Source organism: Diprion similis, chromosome 6 (genome assembly GCF_021155765.1).
Source record: "Diprion similis isolate iyDipSimi1 chromosome 6, iyDipSimi1.1, whole genome shotgun sequence".
NCBI lineage: Eukaryota > Metazoa > Arthropoda > Insecta > Hymenoptera > Diprionidae > Diprion > Diprion similis.
In genome coordinates this window covers 15638317-15660180 of record NC_060110.1, presented here as the reverse complement: position 1 = coordinate 15660180, position 21864 = coordinate 15638317, and the positions used below count along the sequence as shown (strand labels likewise).

At 39.2% G+C, this 21864-nt stretch overlaps 3 protein-coding genes across 8 annotated transcripts in view; 2 read left to right on the top strand and 1 right to left on the bottom strand.

Annotated features, from left to right (window-relative positions):
• Positions 1-1648, top strand: part of LOC124407630 — a 44777-nt gene extending 43129 nt beyond the window's left edge. The window contains exons 4-5 of one of the 2 annotated variants that reach the window (XM_046883934.1): positions 338-509; positions 1359-1648. In XM_046883934.1, coding sequence (XP_046739890.1) covers positions 338-483 — 146 coding nt within the window. In that variant the 3' untranslated portion in view covers positions 484-509; positions 1359-1648. Of the gene's footprint in view, positions 1-337; positions 530-1358 lie in introns of both variants that reach the window. The other variant, XM_046883935.1, reaches the window with a different exon arrangement.
• A 3874-nt stretch (positions 1649-5522) lies between these two features.
• LOC124407629 (surfeit locus protein 6 homolog) lies at positions 5523-6933 on the bottom strand. Its single transcript, XM_046883933.1, has 3 exons — positions 6632-6933; positions 6486-6536; positions 5523-6295 (listed from the first exon to the last, which is right to left on the bottom strand). The coding sequence occupies exons 1-3, from the start codon at positions 6765-6767 to the stop codon at positions 5574-5576; spliced, it is 909 nt and encodes a 302-aa protein (XP_046739889.1). The 5' UTR covers positions 6768-6933; the 3' UTR covers positions 5523-5573.
• A 1217-nt stretch (positions 6934-8150) lies between these two features.
• The window catches only part of LOC124407628 (homeobox protein extradenticle), a 50315-nt gene continuing 36601 nt past the window's right edge, over positions 8151-21864 (top strand). The window contains exons 1-2 of one of the 5 annotated variants that reach the window (XM_046883926.1): positions 8151-9763; positions 10423-10496. In XM_046883926.1, the coding sequence (XP_046739882.1) occupies positions 9531-9763; positions 10423-10496 (307 nt within the window). In that variant the 5' untranslated portion in view covers positions 8151-9530. The remainder of the gene's footprint in view (positions 9764-10422; positions 10497-21864) is intronic. The other 4 variants (XM_046883930.1, XM_046883931.1, XM_046883932.1 and 1 more) reach the window with 4 other exon arrangements.

Genomic DNA, 21864 nt, shown 5'->3' with positions numbered 1-21864 from the left:
TCGGTCATTAGTGGATCGAAACAGCAAGTTCACGCTATTAGATCGTGCCGTCCGAGCAATTAATTCTTCATTACTAATAACTCGTTTCTCGTGGGAAAACAACAACTTGTTGCATCTACTTGAAAACGTCCATTAATCCAACGACAAACGAGGATTTTCCTTCCTTCGAATTTTAATTGCCGCGGTGAATCTTCTATCGGCATTTGAGACTTTCTGTTTCAGCAAATGGTACATAAAAGCACTAAAAAAATTAAAAATCGTATATGTGAGAAGAATTAATTGCGGTTAATATATTTGGCGAGCGATTAATTCGATCATTTTCCGACATTGCCAACAGCTGGAGTCGGGAGAACCAACAGGGCTGTATCTCTGAGGAGCGAAAGGGGCTCCCGAGCATTTCCATCCCTCGAACTGGACACAGTCGTCGAGGAGCGATCGGACCCCGAACAAAGTACGGCCCTGGAATTGAGTAGCCCTGACTAGCATACGGCTCTTGCGGCACCGCCAAGGTGGGACCATTAAAAACCAAGTAAACTACCTTTCGTCCATTTACCAGTAATGTAAACTGCTGATATATGTGTGCATCGTATTTTTACTGGGTATATGACTGAAGGTATTTCTAACGGAGAAATTTGCTTGAATTAGTGATCTGGCTGAAGAAACTATCGTTATTGTAAGTAGCTTTTGTACTCCCGCAGGAAGAAAAGCCGCGCGACTTTCATGTTGAAAGGAAGAATGTGGGTTTTAATTTTCATCTTTATCAAGATTCGTATCACAACCATCTTTTTTACTATAAGTTTAATTCGAGTAAAATTCATTCCACCACGTCAGGTTCATTATTGTCGGCCATCAAGGTTGGGAGTAGGTACTTTCTTAGTGCCATTAGACGCCCCTCGTTTTATCCACCCGACCCACGTTATTAAGTCCCTTCGCGAGTAAGGGAGGAGACATGAAATTAGAAACAGCTGCGGTGTTTGGATGTTCGACTGACGGCATCGACTGCAGAAATTGAATTTTCAATATCATTATGAAGACTGCCTGGTATTCTCTAGGCCCGCATTATTCCATTGTCGTTATTGCCGTAGTGACATTGCTATATGATTGTTGTTGGTATTAATGTTGAGATTAAAATAGTTTCACGTTGCAAGGTGTTGATAAAAATTAGATTTTTTTCATGTAAGTAATACTTGAATGTAATTCATGATTTATCGTTTCAAATTTAATCATTATGACTGACTGCACGGATTAACCCTGTTTCGTACAATATCAATTTAAATAATATGTCTTGCCTTGCTGTCGAAGTGGAAAGACACGCTACGAACGAGGCTCGCCATAATCCAGTATTTTACGTATTGCAGATCGCCGAGGGGATCGACGGTTCTGGTCGTGCCGCCCCCAGTGGATCGCAGCCCCCTTTGGACGGCCCTGACACACGCGAACAGCGTGACAACGGTGCTGGGAGACACCTAGCAGGAAATTGAAGACAGCGGTTTTGTCGAAGCGCTGGTTCTTGAGCTGCCGATTATTTACTGACGACGGAGTCTCAACGACGTCGACATCGACTCCACCGCTGTCTTCGAACCTTCGAATAACCTGCGCCAAGATGAAGTTGACGTTCACCGACGTTACAGTGAACATTTCACCTCGTGTGATTAATTGGCACAATACGTCATATGATAAGGTGGTGAAATCTCTTGGCGCACAATCGAAAATTTAGACGATGAATTATTGAATAGCTATTATGAACTCGCTAAAACGCGACGAAAGGATTTCGGTTTCTCGAAGACTGACTGTAACACCGTATATAAACGAAAGAAATAAGTCTCGAACGAATATGCACAACTTGTACAAAGTAGAAACAGCTGTTAATTATTATATCATCAATTGCTACATAGTGCAGTATACCTATGTATATGAATAATATATTGCGCGGGAAAGTAGAATAATCTATATAATATGTGTATATAGTTGGAATTAGGAGGTTTAAATTGTGAGAGGTTTGTAGGGAATTTGAAAAACTTAAACGTTCCAGTATCTCTAAAGTATTGGTGTCGATACTATACCTTTTATACAACTGTAGAATTGAAATCAAATTAAAAGAAAATACCACACCGTACAGTTACTGCTATATTTTGTTGTGTCTGAACATTACCAATTATAAATTGCATTACTGGAATACGGTCATAACTACGTACAATTACCCTATTTCAAAACACATCCGTATATTCTGATTCCGAATATTGATTTTCCCCATACGTAGAATATACTGCAACTGTGGTTTAATCGGGTTATACCGGTTACCACTCTCAAATTAAAATAACTAAGGCAAGATTTTTCAATTGCATAACCTTTGCACTGTACAGCATAGTATAGGGGAGGGCGGGGCAAATTAGGCCCCTTAAGAAAATAATGCCTAATCGTAAAATCATAATAAAACGTTTAGTTTTCATATAAACATATATGTTAAATTATTATCTAGCTTTCTCGAGAAAAATTAAACATAGATTCAAGTCCGGAAAATTATTTGATTTTGACGAGTTGAGAGTAAAGCACAACTTCAAACGTTTCGCGTTATGAGCTGTGCAATTAGTCGAATAAATGATTTTGGAATAATTCATATTTCATAAAAACTTCAGGTGGTTAATTATATCCCTTGTTATTTAAAAAATTTCAAGGAGCCCACTTTGCCTCACCCTCTCCTAATAGATACCTTCAATGAACATGATGCACACAAATAGCTCGCTAAAGAATCGCATGTACCCCTATATGGGTATAATCAGTGTATCCAGTGACAGAGTATAATCTAATTCTTTTTACCAGCTGTCGGTCACGTAGTTAGTAAAAAATATCGAAGGCCAATATCAGATTACGGGCATATATGTATATGTATAATAAATACTCTAGATTATAGGTAGATACTCATGTATAATAGGTATTAGCAAATCCACGTCAAAAATCGAACCGAAAGAGCACTTAATTCCCATGTTCATTCGTTTACAAAATTTTTGATGAAAAGAAAAAAATTGATCACCCTCTTACACGATGCCTCATGTTAGAATGTACCGACATGGCTTTGCTTGGACTATAATACACACGTCGTTGGTATACCGATGTTGTACGTAAGGTAGTCGCTAATTTACATGCGGGAATCGGAAAACAATCGTGACGTAGATCAAAAGATCTGATCTACGGAAGCTTATCTCTCTTGTGCTGAAGTAACGGTTACCGTAACATCATTTTCTTCCAATCATCAACATCGAACAAGTGTCGCGTAAAAAATCATAATTTAAGCAACTGATGAGATATAATCTGCAAATAAATGAAATTATGAAGGATTGTAGGAAAGTATGAAGCAGTGTTGACAGGCTGCGAAGCATCGCATTGAAGTTAGTAACGTTATCGTAACGATTCATACTGAGGAAAAATAGTTATTTTGCGATTTTTGAATTGTTTGAAATTCATTAAACCCCGTAATGAAACAAAACACATTCGTATTTCGAAATCTTAGTTCCTTAAAAATCATTGTAACATTAATAAAATAGTGATTTTTTCCAAAATGTTTCGTTACGATAACGTTACTAACTTCAACCTCGTTTGCGAATCTAGAATGCTAACTAGTACTTATAAATTCAAGAAATTACGGTTGCTCGTGAAATGTGAAAAATAGATGTAATGTAGGTGTTTACAAAATAATGGCAGCATATGGACCAACGTATCAAAAGAATTGTATGATGGAGAGATAATATAAATTGGTCAGATATTGTAGAGGAAAATTATAACAATATGCTGAATAGTCGAGTAAATATTTTTATTCTCACGCCTCGGTAATAAGTGAGTAGAGTATGTTATATATATATATATACGAGTATATATATATATATATATATATATATATATATACATAGGTAGGCAAAAATCATAAGGAAGAGAGTTGCCAACCTTATCGATATGCTGATAAGTGTTACAAGTTGTAAACTCGAAAGATGTTCTACGCATATTTAAAAGCCCATTTATGCCTTCCAGAAGCACTTTCAAGGCACAAAGTTCATACGGAGATAAAATTAAGTCGAGTGTAAATATATCGTTCAACTTTATTACAATTATATTACATGCAAATATTTTTTTTATCCAGGTACGTAACTTATCTCTTTGCGATTCAATTGCGTCACACGTTACGGATTTTCCAGTCCAATAAAATATGATTATGTGAACTCAACTTATTCCGAGAACGTTGGCAAAATCCTGACGATTCGACGGCACGAGTGCATTTTATATCCCGTTAAATATTCCCACTCGATTCGGTTTTTTAATTACGACGAGCACTTATGCGTTAGTCACGCTATTTATAATTTCAAATATCCCAAAATGCGCGATAATTGCGACTGGCGTACTGCAACGATCACAGCGGCGAATGGCAATTCTTGCATACAACTAAACTATAATCGAAATCAAGTGAACATGTTATATTTTATAGGCAACACCGAAAAAGCGTAATAATAAACTATAGTTGTAAGAATGATGTATGTATAATTGTGAAAGATTGTTGTGTGTATTGTCAAGTTTTATTATGATGCACATTACGTTGTAAATGTTGCTATATTGGTGGAAATACCAAGATGATTGAATCAGGGCCCCATTAATTTCATAATGTCTGAAGGATTGGAAGAAGTTTAATTTCATCCACTTGAATAGGCAGTACAAAAATTAAGAACAAAATTTCATCACTACGAACATCACGTTGCAATATCTGGTGAATGAAAATCAGCTACCTGTGGCCCCTTGAAACAGACTAGCAGATTCAAACTCAATTACACTAGTTCGTTAAAGACGTAATGCTGAGTACAGAAGTTCGCAATTGATTAGTGGAGAATAGCAGCGAAACACTGAAACTGCGAAAATACCATATCAAAGTAGTAGACTTTGCATGAATATGTACGTTAAAGTTACGGCTCAAGTTATATATTGACCAACAAAACGCTGATATTAGAATTAGAAGAACAAATGCAAGAATCTGATAACAGTAGCTACAATCACTGAAATAGAACGTGTCGAATGTTTTAGATATTCGACAGTGATAAAATTTTTGTACATATGCCGGTACAAGCTTGAGGCTAGGAGTAGAGTAGTCCTAACTAAATCGACGAAGCTAAATTTTAGAAAAAGAAGTTTTAAATTCAAGCGCATAATACGATCTTGAGAAAAAATTTTGGTGTACCACATTCATAGAGTGTAATATTATGAATATTAATTTTACTAGCATAGTTTCCCAAAAATATTGTACGTACCAAAGATATTCGCTGAATAAACTATATATTTTAATAATAAAATCATCCCACAATCTCGGCGCTGCTGTCTGACTTTTTTTCCCATTTTTATTTATCACTTCCTTCATTTGACTCCGCAACAAGTCACGATGAAAATAGTCTGTTTGAATTCCAGGGAGACTGTGTTGCAAATAACATTAAAACTTGTGAACATAATAATATATTTGAACAACGTTACTTGATCTCAAACCACGTTTGTTACATAAAGTGGCAATTCTTATCCTAAGTTGATGATTAAAAGAAAGCTACTCAAAATCCAGGTATGATTCGACCCTTCTTAGAAGCCCTCTTCAGGTTGTTGATCTTGTTTTCCTTTTTCCGTTTATTAATGTTTTCTTGTCTTTTTTGTTGTTTCTCCTCAAGCGTTTTCTGAACCTTTTCTTTTCGATCCTCCCACTTTTTAGCGCTCTGTTTCCTTTTTTGCTCTTCTTTCTTAACTGATTTTTTCAACAACTCTGGATTATCCTTTACTTTTTCCCCACTAGCCTTGGCTAGAACAGTTTTCCAAGCTTGTCTTTCCTGAAGCTCTTCGGCCGCATCATTTTTTCCAGCTTGCTGTAGCTCATTTATTTTCATCTTCTGCTTTTCCAAATTTTGCAGAATTTTTTTTGGATCCTTCTCTACTTTGGGCTGTACTTTTTTAGCACCAATTTCCGAGAAATCAAACTTACTGAAGACCATCTTACCTTCTGAATTAAAAATTGGTTTCGGTCTTGTAAACTTGGGCACATCTCCGTTCTCGTGCTTCACTTTAGCGCCCCCAGCCGCAGCTAACTCTGTCTTGGCCAGTTTTTTCTGCATTAATCTCTCTTCTTTTTTACTCTTTTTCTTCAGCCTATTTTTCAGCCCCTTTTTCAAAAGTTTTGCTTTATAATCTAATCGCTTTCCCTTCATCTGTTCTAATTTTTCATGCAGCTCCATCAAGGTATTTGCTCTCGACGTGCCTGATCCCAGAGCCGAAAATTTCTCTTCTATAACCCAAAACAAGAGAGTATTTGATTATCAACAACGAAGGATGAACTTTTCGTCGATCTTTTAACAGAAGACTTGGAAATACCAATCAGATAGTCTTTCGACATGCAGGCGTACGGCTGCTAACCAAGAACCTTAAATAATCTACAATTGTGTTTTCTAACAGACTTATTGCAAAAAAACTAATACCTCTGTCATTAGTTTGTTGCTCGTGGTTGACATCATCGTCTTGGAATTCATCTGCAAAAAAAAACCGTATTATATCTCGTTATCAATCAGATGAGTCTATAAAACATAGAAATTATCAAATTTTTAGGTTAAGTTTGAATTCGAACCGTTTTTGTGCAGGGCAGAGAATGGTATAGGCATACGAGAGAACAAATCTGTTATATATTTATTTTCCCTTATTAATATCTGCTTCGCCAACTTCACGTCGAATGATTTAGCATTACTCGTCTCTGTTAACTGCATCCTTTCTTCCTTATTAACCACACAAATTCACGTGCACCTCCTGCAGTTTGTAAATATAATAACGATGACCAACAGCAGTCGCCGCCGCGTGGCTAAATCACGAAACTCAAGAGGAGAGGAGCAGACAAAAGCCTGAGAAATTCCACGCTTGCACTTTTCGTGTCTCCGCTGAATTAGCGCTATCTGACACGATGTAGGTACTTGGAACTAGTTTTCAAGATATCTGGACGGTGAACGTATGTCGGTCACTTAGCTGCACTCTGTGCTCTTAGCTGCTTTTTTTGTAATTTGTTCTGTTTTGACGACTGATATTCGTAAACGTGTTCCGTGACATTCAATGCTTTTGTGAGGCTTAAAATTCGGCAGAGCATTTCATTGATATTAATCGGTTACCGACATGCGCTTACTGACCAAGCACCTCGAAATCAGTGCCAAAAACCTATTTCACGGAAACATCAGACTTATTGAGTCTATGTTTAGTATCATAAAATGAAGTGCAGATGGCGTTACTATAAATTGAGAAACGCCGTTCTAGTGAGGGAGGGAGTAGTAAGGCAGCCGCAGCGTTAACGATAAAAACTGTTATACCGTTATCATCAGCATGCATTGTTATCGACGAAAAGAAACGTGGGAAACTTTTCAAGGAAACGTGGATAGACGACTAGACGTCAAAGCCTCGTTGTCACTTGGATTAGATTAGGTTAAGTTGAGGTTATTTTGGGTTATGTTACAATTTAATGGGTGAATCTTGACGAATGTAACGTTTCCGTAACACAGGTATGATTCCATTATTTATTTTGATTTATCCCAGCTAGCGTACATAATTATACGCACGATTGTACGCATGTATTCATTAATTTATTGTTGATTGTGGTAAACAGCAACGACAATCAGAAAAGTTGAGCTGAAATTTTTCGACAGAACGGTAATGAATTCAATACCTGATAACAGCGGTTAATTTTGTTGGCAAAAATTTTCAATATACAAGTTTCCCAAATACCAAACATTACCGTGCAATCGCAAAAGAAATCCTGCAACATCGGTTCCAGTTCCAATTCCAATCAACAACTGCATTCAAACATGGCCGCCATGGAAGCCATTTTTACTTATCGCGCATGCTCAGGGGTTTGTTTGGTAAATTAAAACTCCGATTAGACGCTTGCGAGGTGATATTTTGCGGATAAAACGCGAGTAAAAATATTATTTTTCAGCAACAAGTAAACGGTGGGAAAAAAACGTATCAACACGTCGGTTAATCGAGTAGATAAATAAAGAACGGTAGAATAAAAAATGCAATGTGGGCGGAGTCTGCGCCGCGACAACTGTCAGGAACGAGCGTCGGGTGCGCGACGTGCTAGACTAAACTTGCCTTACGTGAACACAACAAGCATTAACGTGAAAAACTTTTCTACAATGATCAGACGTTAGTGAATATCCGAGTGTTGGCAATAGTTCGTGAACGTACAGCGATAACGAAACCGTATTAATCCTCGAGATAACTTGACGCTCGGAGAAATAACCAAGCGTCAACGAAGAGTCGCGCATGGGGCAGCAAACAAGTGAGAGAGAGATATCTCGTGTCGGAGGACGGAGTGCGAATGCGGCCCTCTGATTGGCGGGAACGAGTATGGCTGGCGCACGCAGACTCGGCACCGAGGGAAGCTAGTTCCATACTAATCCAAAGTCAGATTGCTAGAGACAGAACGCACACGGGCCGCGCGCTGCCTTGTAAGGCACAGAGTAATGCCATACGAATGGCAAGAGTTTTTCAAGTCGGCCTAGGGTTACCGTGAAACATCGTTGAAAACAATAATAAGAGAGTCTCCGTTAAGCAGTAAGGAGGATGACATAAGTTTATAGTAATTGAAAATAATAAAAGAATAAAACAAATAGATACATAAACGAATAACTGTAATAAAACGAACCGTGTATACGTAACACTTTGACAATCCGTCAACTAGACCCTACTCTACATCATACCAACTACGAACCTAAAACATAAGAGATAATATATATATATATGTATATGTATATATATGTATATATATTATAAAGGATAAAAGAGAATACGATAAAATATAAGAATAAAAGTAAGCGTGAAAGTTGGAAATTCGAGACAAAGGAAATTAATACGAGACTACACTGTTATATGCATATACACATAAATACACACATATACGATGATGATAGTTTTTAATCCCATTTTAATGTAACAAACCGATAATAATAACTGCAGTGATTATTATTATTATCATTATTATTACCATAGACACGAGTATATATTATTTGAAAATATTCATCAAGTGAACGACGAAGGCAGCGAAGTTTGCCGTATTTACACACGTACGCGATATAAGATTCGTTGTTAGTTACGGATAAAGTGGAACACGTGTTGAAAAATTAATACAACAACGAAAGTTTGTGCGCGATGGGAGTATTTTAATAATCATCATTATCATCCTCATCGTCACCATCATAGTCCAATAATAATCGCAAAAATCTGAGAGGGATGAGACAGTGAAACGCGTCTTCGGTTGGCGATTGTTTGTTTATTGTTGTGTGTTTCTTTGTTTTTAGTTGTTTTAAATCTTTAAAGAAGACTAATCGAGATCAGTCGTTGGTCCCTCTGAAGTCGTGATAAAATCCCGAGAGAATCACGAAAAAAAATACAAAAAAAAAGAATAAACAAAAACAGAAACTGCGAAAAAATAATATCTGTGCTCGAACGAACCGCCAGACGCGAACAGAGTTGGTACTCAGTTGATGGATGAAACTGGAAGGATGCTGCAACACGGTGGTTCAGGTGTGAGTCTGATGGGGGGCAACCAGGGTCAAGGGGCCCAAAACACGGGGGGCTACGGCAGCATGGGGCCCGTCGATGGAAGCGCGGCTCAAGGCCCCGACCAGAGCGTCGAGGCGAGAAAACAGGACATCGGCGAAATATTACAGCAGATTATGAACATAACGGACCAAAGTTTGGACGAGGCACAGGCTAGGTAATTAAATTCCGAGTTCAATAATTTCGATGAGTATGAAGTTAGTAACGTTGGTTGGGGTAACGATGCATGTTTAGGAAAAATCGTTACCTCGCGCCTCTGGCGATATTCGAAATTTAGTAAACCGTCGCAAGCAAGATATACTTTTATTTTGAAAAACCGACTTCTCGAAAGTTCTTCTTAAAATTGGGCGATAACGATTTTTTTCCTGATGTTTCGCTACGTTAACGCTACTAAACACAGCCTCATTCAGTTTTTAGAGAATATGAACGTCACGCCGAGTCGAACTGCTTCCGTCGGGAAGTTGTTCTCTGCGAAAGAAATGTTGATTCCGTGTCGCTATTATCATTCTGACCGGAAAACCGGTGCCGATTACAGCAACGATAAGTGTCTATTAATAGAGTTAGTTAAACGTTGACTGTGAATAATTCGGACGGAATAAAAAAGAAGGAGGATGAAAATATTACGACGAGCGATCGGTTTGGTAATTCTTTTGCAATTGAATGTACCGGTTTTACCGTTTTACCGCGGGTTATCGTCGTCGTCTTCAATTTCACACTCTCAGGAAAGTTGAGACGCTTTTGATATGATATCGAATATGTGTACGTTGTCTGTATAAATAATAGTTAAACATCTTTTCTGTTTGTTATTGTCCACAGAAAACACACGCTAAATTGCCACAGAATGAAACCGGCCCTATTCTCCGTCTTGTGCGAAATCAAAGAAAAAACTGGTAAGCTAACGATCTGATACCTGCATTATCGAGTTGAAATTTCACACCTTTCTTACATATATATTGTCTATACACGATACATTCCTACCTACATTTTCGCGATTCTTCAACGACTGTCGTCATCCGTACAGAGAACCGAAAAAGAAGGTCACACTACATGCTACATGCAGAGACATTCATGCACACGTTCGTTTGTTTATACTTCGCCTCACGCCGAGGAACATTTTAGTTTAAAAAGAATTTCGAAGGGCTTTAGGCACCGGCGAGGCTGTCACGCCGTATCAATGTCACCCGCAATGATGGATGATCGGCCACGATTTTATCGCACCTTATCTCGCGATGCTATCAGTGTGACAATACGTTACATAAAATGTGCCAGGGGATAAAGAGTATAACTAAAAACGACCGACCAGACCAAAGAAGGAGAGATAAAAAAAAAAATTTTAAAACAGATAGGAAAAGTACCTGTAGAAGCGAGAGCTCGTGAATCACCTCTCTCACTTACTCGTTCATTCATTCATTCATTCATGCATTCATTCATTCAATCACGCATAAGGAAAACAATTCAACTTTCTTTCATCGCCTCTCTTTTCTTCCTCCCCTCCCATGTTTCGCAGCATGGATTGATTGTCATACTCGTTGAATGTTGATCCGAGCGCGTGGGTAGCGGCGAACTCGATTTAAACGACGTGTTCCGCAATTGACGGGATTTGATTTCTCTCCTTCTCTGTATCTTGGATCGAATGTCTCTCTTCTCGTAGTTCACTAGGCTCCGAAGAAGATGGAGAGACGGACAGACGGTTCCGTCGACGGTGAACGACCCTTGATGCTGCTGCAGGCGCGTCCCCCCCACTCATCCCCATTCCCTTTTTCCCATCAGGGGAGTCGGCACAGAAAAGCTGAAGAGCCGTCGGCGACGGAAAAGGGGGCTGAAAACAGGGGAGCCCCAAAATAATTGCGCACTTCGCGGTCTCTCTATCCACGCGTAAAGTAATCCAAACATCACATAAAAATTATGTTTACGAGTTTCGAATTGGTATTGGGGGTCCCGCTGTATGCCCAACCGAGAGAGCGACGTGGCGTTTGGTGCTATGTAACCTATACCTATATATAGATACACATATATGGATATATGTATATGCATATATATATATATATGCAGGTATAACTACATATAAATATATGTATGTATATGTGAACGTGCGCGCTCGTAGGTTTCTACATGTGAAGCAGCGTCGTCGTGTGTATTAAAAGCTCGGCGCGATGCAGAGCTACTCATGCATGTGGTAGATGGATGTCGGTGTGTAAATCCGTACACGCCTACACAGAAACCGGGGATAGAACTGAACTCCGCCGCTCCACCACAGAGTTTATGGGCAATGGCTGACGAGGCAGTGAAAAAGCACTAAAATGGAGAAGAGCAGATAAACGCTATGTTAAGCAGACCGTTTTCCCCGCGTACTTAATATAATCAGGGTTCTCATGGGGCGAGGATAGATTCGAATTAGGGACCCGTGAATCCCGTATAACCGATCATCGTTCGCCGTCGGAGATAGATTTTTTTCTTCGATTACGATAAACTCGTCCAAGCTGACAACGAGCGGAGATACGAAGAAGGAAAGCAAACGCAGACCATTCCGAAATCATACCTTACTTACAATTAGTCGAGCTATCCATTCTGTTTCGTAATATTGCAAAATACGATAAATAATCTGCAAATAAAAGGTCCTTATTTTATTTCTTATTTACTTCGATGATCGTCCGGGATTTCTCAAAGACGTCGATAATATGCCAAGACACAATTTGGATGCCGAGCTTTAGACCGGCCATCAACGAGGAGGAACACACCGACACTTGATTTCCTCGGAGATAAACAAAACCCTTTTTCTTTCTTCGTTCTTCGGCGTATAAGCGATCCTTCCGAGTATATATGTATATGTGTGTGAGTCTTCTGCCCAAGAGTCCCGCGGTTGGTTGGTTGGTTGCTTGGTTCGTCGACAGCCGTCTAGTCTGACCGCGTCCTTTCCGCTTCTGGCTCGTTGAAGAATGTGAGAAAAACACCTTGCGCGCTTTGCGCACGCTGCTAGCCTAGGGAAATACAGCCCCTAAATTTCCACCATTGTCACGGCGTTTAGGGTCCTATTCATTTTCGGGCCCTGGATACCGCTCGCCCTTACCTTTTCTACATTATACTCTCCTGACAGCGGGCGGTGCCGAAACTCACGTGAAAAAGGAGGCCTCATTCGGCTTATGTACTACTTCGAGTCTCTCTTCTCCGCACCGCGCCGCCGTTGCCTCGGTTTCTCGGCTAAAAATATATATATTTTCAGGCTACGGGTCGCGCGTTCAACCGTCGCGAACTATAATATTTTTGTATGTAATATCACGGTATTCGAGGGACGAGTCAGGAGATTGTGATTTCTGGTTCAGTCCGGAACTCGTAGTTATAATTTAATTGGAAGGAGAGCTTGGAGTGCCGATGGAGTGACCAAATCGGATTCTACGATTCTCTTCTCTCTGGGATAAATAAATCGGTTCAAACTTTGGGAACCGATACGATAAAAATTTCTCCAATTGTGCTTGTGGATTGAATTAAAAATTGGTGTAAAAATACGAAAGACGTGGGATTCAACAACCAGGCAACCCGCCTCGAACTGAGTGAGAATCTGTTCTAAAGATGTTCAATGTTTTTGTTGATTTTTTGTACTTTTTCGAGCCAATCCAGACGTACGAATTGTGAAAATACGATCTCCGCTTTCGACGACGATATCCTTTCAAGAACCATGAATTATGAAATAGATTAATAAAAAGAGCGCTGAGATCGCAGGAAACAATATCAACTGAATTTCAAACCTGATTCACTTTAATACCGTACCTGCTGCTCGACGTTGACCGGTTTGTCAATTAGACGTTGACGATGAGCAATGAACTTATAAAGATATCCGTGACGGTGTTCGTTACTGTACCTAATTGAAGAGTAATTAATTGGACACAACACCGCGAGCTGAAGTGCCGTTTATTGGGTACGCCTTTCGCCTCCCTAAACTAAAATTTGTCTAGAAAACGAGTCATTAATCTTGCTCGGTTCAACCAGTCGAATTGACCTGTTCTTAAATCATATAATCTACTCGGGGTATTATTATTTACAAACGCTGCAAAGATCACAAATATTTGAGACCGCGATAAAACTATTTTTAATGTTTATATACGGCTGTTTACACGCTCAGTTTCCCTTTTTTCCTTCTTCTTTGTTGCTCTTTGTTACGTTACTGTTACACCACTATCGTGCCTGTTGTTGCGTTTTGTTTATTAGTCTCGTGCCGTCGCATTGTTATACAATCAAGGACATGGCCGGATTGTGGCTTCCTTTAACGTGTCTATTATGCATTACGTATAGCTCTATCATCAACGACTGGTAATCAATTCAAATAGAGTCTATTACCCCGTTAACGCGATCCAAATTGCGGCAGCGTCGATCATGCTAATACATATTTAAATTCCATCGGATGGTTGCATGGCAACATCGGTGGTTATAATTTCTGTGATTGAAGTTAGTTACGTTTATAATGTAACGATGTATGTTTAAGAAAAATCTTCAGTTATATAGCGCCATCAGAATTGCCTGAAAGTAAATTTTCAAAAGCCTACTCTTTGAAAGTCATTTTAAAATTGCAAAATAATTCATTGATTCCTTACTTCAACCTCGTGATAATTTGAGGGTATAGAAACAACAACCATTTGCCAAATGACACGTGGTTTTAGAATCACATCAATTGACTCTTGACTTCAGTATGTATCAATTCAGAAAACTGAAACGTTAATATCTGCAAACAGGCTTTCCCTAAAAATTATCAACCCGGTAAAATTTGAAATACTCGAGGATTTTTTATTTATCCAAAATAATATACACGGATATTTTACGAATTTTGATGAAAGTGAAAATTTAAAATTGACTCAAACTTACAGAATAATTCAATCGAAATACATGAAGCATTTTCGAATGAAAAACTTGAAAGTCAATCAACTTTATAATATTTTATAAGGATCGATTGAATTATTTGCGTTTATCGTTTTAATATCCAGAGAAAAAAAGATCCAAAAGTGGGAAGAATGGAAATTTATCGCGAAGAGAAAGGGTAGGAAATCGTGTTTTATGCGGTGTATCGTTGAAGCAGCAGAAACCCTCGGCCGACGGATGCCATGGCCGGCCAGCCGAGTCTGCGACTCGAACTCCGAGCGTTGCGGGAATGCCAACTATGCGCAGCAAATTCTCTCAGCGTACATTTCGCCTCGCCTGCCGTCGAAGGTTGGGACCCAGGGTCGTATCAACGGAGCGCGCGTCTCAGAAATCAAGTCCCAAAATCAGCGATGTTCAGAGAAATTTCAGGGACGGTGAGTCAGGAGGTATAAGGACTTTCAAAGAGTCGAGAGAATCCAACTCGTCAAATTTCAAATTATGGAAATTCAGGTGAAGTGTGTGAGAGCAGACGATTTTAGAAAAGGTCGAAGTATAATATAGAGCGCCAAAATACAGATTCCGAAATTTTCTTCTTGCTGATATTTTACGAATTAGACTATCCGGTATTAAAATTGGATATTGCGACCCTTGAATAGACTTGCGTGGCCATTATAATTTTTTACCCCCACTCAGCAATTTCATTCGCTCCATTGTCCGCAAGATTCCGACCCCTCCTTGCTTCGGTATGATCATCGCGAACGAGCGCATCGAAAAATATCTCTGCGAATTACTATTTTCTATATCAGATCCTCAGCTATTCTCGGATTCTTGGATTCTTGGGTTTTCGCCAAATCTCGTACGCGGTGGGAGTATAGATTTTTAATTGCGATACCGCACCTTCCTTTGCCAAGGCTGCAACTTCGGTTTCGTATTTGTGTTAAAATTCGCTTGTGCATGTATATTACATGTATGTATATGTATAACATATTATATACACTCTAATGATATCGCGTTATGGAATAAAATAACGGATTAATGATCCACAAGCACAATTGAATTAAGCAGTGAAAAATGGTTTTATTAGCGATACAAGTTTCTAGATAAAAGTCAGGAACAAGAATGTTTTTACAATAGTGTTGGTTTACGCAGCAAACTTACTCTTCTTTTAACACATGAAAACTTTTATGCGTCTTTTATCTGTGACAACTACTGGATCAAAGAGGGGCGCAAAACTCGTGTTTTCACCCTATGTAACAGTATTAATATTATTAAATCGTCGATTACCTTTGCCCCACATTTATTTTGGGAGAGATCAAAAATTTAACAAATATTATTAACGAAACGTACGGATCAGCAGTGCGAACATTGCAGAAAATCCGGTTCGACAAACGACATAAAATCTGTTCATTTATAATGGGGGAAGAAGATTCCGCAGGTTTGCAATTATAATTCAGATATATGATTCATGCGATTGAATGCTGTGATGCTTGTATCTGCGTAGATATAATAACTAAAATCAGGCAAACCGGTATCGACTGCCCGAAAAAGAAATTTGCATGGCGGAATCATTAAAGTTACGAGCAACTGCGTGGAAGCATCCGGTATAGTTTTCTCGACGCGGTACCTCGGCTACATTGTAGGTACGTAGAAAAGGGAACGAAATGGATATCACGTTTATTAGAACAAGCCAACGGCAACGGAATCAGCAGGAATAATTCTATTAACGTGCCCAGCGGTAAACGTCACGTCAACTTGACAGCACAATACGCGCTCCCTGCAGGCCTTTGTTCTCCTGCGCCCTGTATAACGTATAATATTAGGCATCCATCCTGCAGGAACAGAAACAATCACTCTAAAACATTCGTTCCCTCTCACGCGGGCGACTTTCCAACCGTAACATTCCATTTTCCTTTTTCCGTTTCTCTAATTCCGAATTGAAAATTAAACTTTTCGATTAACAAAGTCTTATTTGGCCGGACGGTGATTTGGAAGAAGGCAGACTTCTTCGATATATGATTTTTCACCTCCAACTTGGCCCTGTTGAATATATATATATACATATTAGGGTGGTCGTTAAATGGAAGATCATATCGGATGGTCATAAATCTGCTCCAAATGTATAAAAAATTGAACTCTAATTTTTTCAGATTTTCATTCTTTACCCTTTAGTCTCCCTGGAGATCCTACATTCCACACGAATCGTGGGAGTTTTAATTTAGTATATTATTTTTCAATCATTTTTCAAGCTATGTAAAGTCGTATTTTATACTTTTTTTTCTTATCTTCCTTGAATTTCGAATCGTCGTTATTTTCGCTTGTATAGGGTGAAGATGTGCTGTAAATTCCAATATAGTGCTCAAGAATTAAGTATAAAAAAAGGCTAGCAAGGAGAGTCGGGGCTCGAAATAAAATTCTGAAAAAAATTGGATGTTTTTTTTTTTTTTTTTAATATATTTAAAGCCGATATACGACCACCCAACACTGAAATTCAAAAAAACAGAAAACCAACAACAACCACAACCACCCTAATATATATAATGAAAAGTAATGATTACGGACTTGAATACCGTCGTCGAAAATTTGGCTTACGTGTACGTGTATTTTGTGAAGAATTTATAGAGGCTACCTGTCGAAAAATATTGGAAGCCCATGACAAACACATACAAGACGATCCTATCTTATCTCTTGTCAAACACCTTCTGCGGCCACGTATATTACGCAGAGACGAATACACACGGAACGGCATTGTAATAGTTTAAATACAGCAGGTGTCTACGCGTAAGGTCTACATACCATCACACCATGCAGGACAAAAAATACTACAAACATGGGCACGAGTTATATTTTTATCTTGTTTAAACACACTTTGAGAGAAGCATCCGTATAGGATAGCTGTATTATATATATAGATCGCGCCTTACACCTACGTCACAACTTTGTAGGTACTTGCGCGTTGCACGACGAGCTCGTACACATTTTATTTGGTATTATAGGAGATTAGGACCCAAGTTACGCCTATCGAGAGATAGGCACAGACCCGGGCGACGCCTCGATGCTCTCGTGCATCTTTTAACGCGCGATAATAATTCCTCGATCGTTTTTCCCTTCACCTTGGTCAACTCGACGTCGTATCATGGCGGGAGTATTTAAATAGAAATCCCTTGTTAGCTCGGGTCGGAATTACACCGGACTCGACCCGAGCACTCGCGGAAGGCGGTTCACCTTGAATGGACCCCCATCTGCATGTCCAGGGCCGCATTCTCGGGGCAGCGTCCACGGTGTAAATCCGTATACCCAGTGTACCTTCGTAATACAATCGACGGAGGAAAATTTTACTCGGTTTTCGTCGTGGTAGAATTTTTATTAAAAATATGCTTGGCCCAGCCGACAATTATCAAGATACTATTAAGAAAAGAAGAGAAAATTGTTTGACAAGGTGCTTCTTTTCTTATTGTTAATGTTGTTTTATAATTCGTTTATATTGTTATTAAATTGCTTTACCAATCATATCATGGTTTGTAGACACGCGTTTGAAAAGAAAAGAAATTTCCTGGATAATGATTTTTATTTTCTTTTGTCAATAGCGGCATGATGATGGTTAAAACGTTACAAGACAAATTATTTTCCATAGAAAAAGAAATTCTATCAATACCAAAACGCAGGAAAATCTTCCTTCGTCAATCTTCCGTGGTAAACAATTCCATATTTGTATAATATACTGTGGATAAAATTTTAAGGGCAGGTTATACCGCGCAGCATCCTTGTGATCTGCGCAGTTCTCCGTTCCTCAATATCTTATGAAACCTATTTTTAATGGCCAGCTTCAACGCTTTATCGATAGACCATAGATTTCAACAAAAATCTGGACAAATTCTGAAACAACGACTCCGGTCATTCGCTCGGGTTTACTACCCGAGTATTTACACGCATCGCTATAGTCGAATCTGGGCAATGCAGCCGGCAACTCGACGCTCGTTAGATGCGTCGACTCTATAAGGGGCGGCTGTTGCACCGCTGCAGTAGGTAATTGCAGAGGATCGTTGTCCGCTGCATTCGGGAGATTGCGCCTTGCCTTTCTATACCGCACTAAGTGCAACGGACCTCGTTGGCTAGACTGCAATTATTAGTGAATCAGGGCTCAACGATTTCTCGTTGTTTATAATACTTTAGAAATTATCTAAATGCTACATGGACATCAATTAGCTTTCCTAAAGGTTTGGAAGTTCGAATGTAAGTGAACCATCGCTGTGTCATATATGTGGGTTGGGGTCAAAACTTGGAAGAGTCGATATTGCGAATGGCCGATATATCGAAACTTCAATCATGCGAGGATAAAGTAACGAAAGATGAATTGTTCGAAATCTTGATTTTTGAAAGTGTCGCTGATTAAAATGACTCCTAACCAATGACTCAAGACTTCGAACACTTAATTCATCTTTCGTTATTTTATCCTCACATGTTTGAAATTTCGATATATCGTCCATTCGCAATATTGACTCTTCCAAGTTCTTACACCCACCTATACATGTATTACAATTCTTTCAATTCAAAGGAATTAAAATCCAAAAGACAATATTACGCACGACTTGCGTCGTGTTTAACTGCACGAAAACGAAAGAAGTACAACGAAGAGAAGAAAACGTCTATTACAGTACTTCCTAGGATAATTTCACTCGATAGGCACAACAAACGGGGAAATATTTACCCATGAAGCTGTATAAAAAAATATCGCGTTCCGGTGAAGTTGAGAGAATCAACTCGGATGAATACACGCATAGGGTGATGTGTGGGTGTATCTACGTAGGGCGGGGATAGAAGGGGACGATTTAACAAACCATACGTTACCTACTACGATAAAATCTCACAAACCTATAAACTCGAGAAACTAGGTATGTTATATCATAAAAATCCCGTAAAATAACCTCGTAAAATGAGAGCTCGCTCGCCCCGCAGTCGCACGCTTCGTTGCATGGCTCGACCTGTGTGTTCTCTCATCTCCTTCTCCTTCCTTTCAACCGAAGCGAAGCGACGCTGTTCGTCGACGGTTTCGAAGATGTAGAGTTTGTCAAAATTTGACGGGCTTTCTATTTTTTTTTTTTTTTTTTTTTCTTTCGAGCGTCGAGCAACATTTTTCACGCTTCTCGTGTCCTTTCAATTCTCTTTAAACGTTTTTGCAGCACAGCTGCACTTTCAGAGGACGAGATATCTCATTATCTGCATGCGCAGACGGCTGAGTGCTGCAACGTCGAAAAGCGTAATTTTCGTCTTTTGCTCTTGCGATGTTAAGCGAACATGGCTGTCGTTTCACGCGCAAAGAGCAAAGTTTCTGATATGCAAATGCAAACTTCGCCGAGACGCTTTCGAGCTCTTTCCTTTTCCTTCCTCGCGTTCTGGTGATGATGAAGCTGGGGATAGCAGGGAGAACCGCATGATGTTGAAATGGTAAAAAATTAGATGCCTGCAAGCCAGAATAGCCTAACTTAATTAGTTCTTTGGTACGAAATATACGCCGTGGCCTATTTCGAAAAAGACGAAAACTACGCCTCGACAATTTTTAGGTATCTGTCTTCTTTCTTGTAAAGTTGTGACGCGATTCTTTTTACTTTCATCGAAACTTTGGGGACACGGACAAATAATTCGCTCAACTTATTCTCGAGCTAACCAATCGCGCTAATCGTATGCTAATTGTATGTAAATTGCATGGAGCGCAGAGAACCTCATCTTACAGGTCATTAGGCTTCGCTCGGGAGAACGTTTTACGTTTCGCCTGCAGAGCCCGGAGCGAGCAAGCAAAGCAACGACGACGACGACGACGACGACGACGACGACGAGAACGACGTTCTTTTCTCAACTTATTCGCCCGTCAAATCTACGTAACATTATTTCCGAAAGTTCAGCGCCTAATTATCTCAAAATCTGTATAATATCTGCACCTTGAGTCTTGTTTGCGCTGGTTCTTTACTTTGATCAGAAAAAGTTGGAAAACCGGGAATTGTTTGGGAATTTGCATGCGAATTCGAGAATGTGTCGTGGAATTTTTGTATTTCCTTACTCACTAGTATATGATTCTTCGAGATGTAGAAAATTACTCTCCGTGAGACGAGTTAGTGCGAAAATAGTATAAGTAACAAAAAATGCGGTTTTGGGAGGAATTTTAAGAATTGACAAATCTATGTTTACCACTTTCTAAAGTTTATGAAAACACTTTATACTTTCAGACTGATGTTTCTGCCTTCATCTTGAGAAAGAATGGGCAATCATAAGCTTTAGATAGTTTCTTAAAATTAAAGTGTTTTTCGATACATCTGGTAATTGAATTTACGCAAAATTGAGACGAAAGAAAAATTGTACTATTTTAACTTACGACGGAGACATCCGATGTCTAATTTTCAAATAATTTACACGAAGATAGTGAGTTTGTTAGTGAAGTTGGATTGAAATGAGTCCCAGAAAAATGTCTCATCTTCGTCTGGAAAGCTGAAAAATGTGAGGGAATTTGATACGTCATAGAATGAAAACTCGCACCATATCGTTGCAGATCTGTATTATAATATGAATCAAAATCCTGTCGCTGCAGTGTACAAAAAATACGTGTTTTGCATATGAAAATTGTGAGGAAAAACTTTGAACAGGTTGAGTCCAAAGAATACGTAATTAGTGCCTTTTGCAGTACGACGATTTGCCGAATATATATGAAACAGTTACGAAGTTCTATAATAATGATTCTTCCTCCTACGAATTTCAATCTCGCATTCCGTCCGCTCCTCGAGAATATCTATGCAGACATTATTATACCAACACGACGTCGTGTACAGCGTATAATGAAACAAGCGCATCTGCGCAACTTTTGTTTCAGAAGTCGAGTCTGGTAGAGAGGAGGCGGCACTATATGCCCTCTTCTGTACAAAGCTAATACCCGCTGGCTAGGCGTGCGCAAAACTTTCTTCCTTCAAGTTCCGGGCCAAGCAATTAGAACTTCCTCTATATTATTCATATCTTGGCCCGCGCTTGCTCCGCTTCTTCTTCTTCTTCTTCTTCTTCTTCTTCTTGCTAACTTGCCCGTTCATCGTATATATATATATATATATATATATATATATAAGGCATGACTATAACCGAAGAGCGCGAGGAGAAGAGGCGCCTGGCGTTCGTTCGAAGTTGCCAATGCCTCATGAATTTTAATGAAATTTTGAATTATCAAGGATCCTCTTTACATATATATATCACCGACGACCATTGCCCACCATATTTCGTACCTTCATCACCGTCCCTGCCGTCGGACAGAGTCGCTCTGTGTCTGTTGCGTTACGAGATTATTATACGATTATATATTTTATGCATATCATTATTTTATTATAATTCTATCATGTTGTGTGCAGTTGTATAAATTCACACACTCGTGTATGTTCC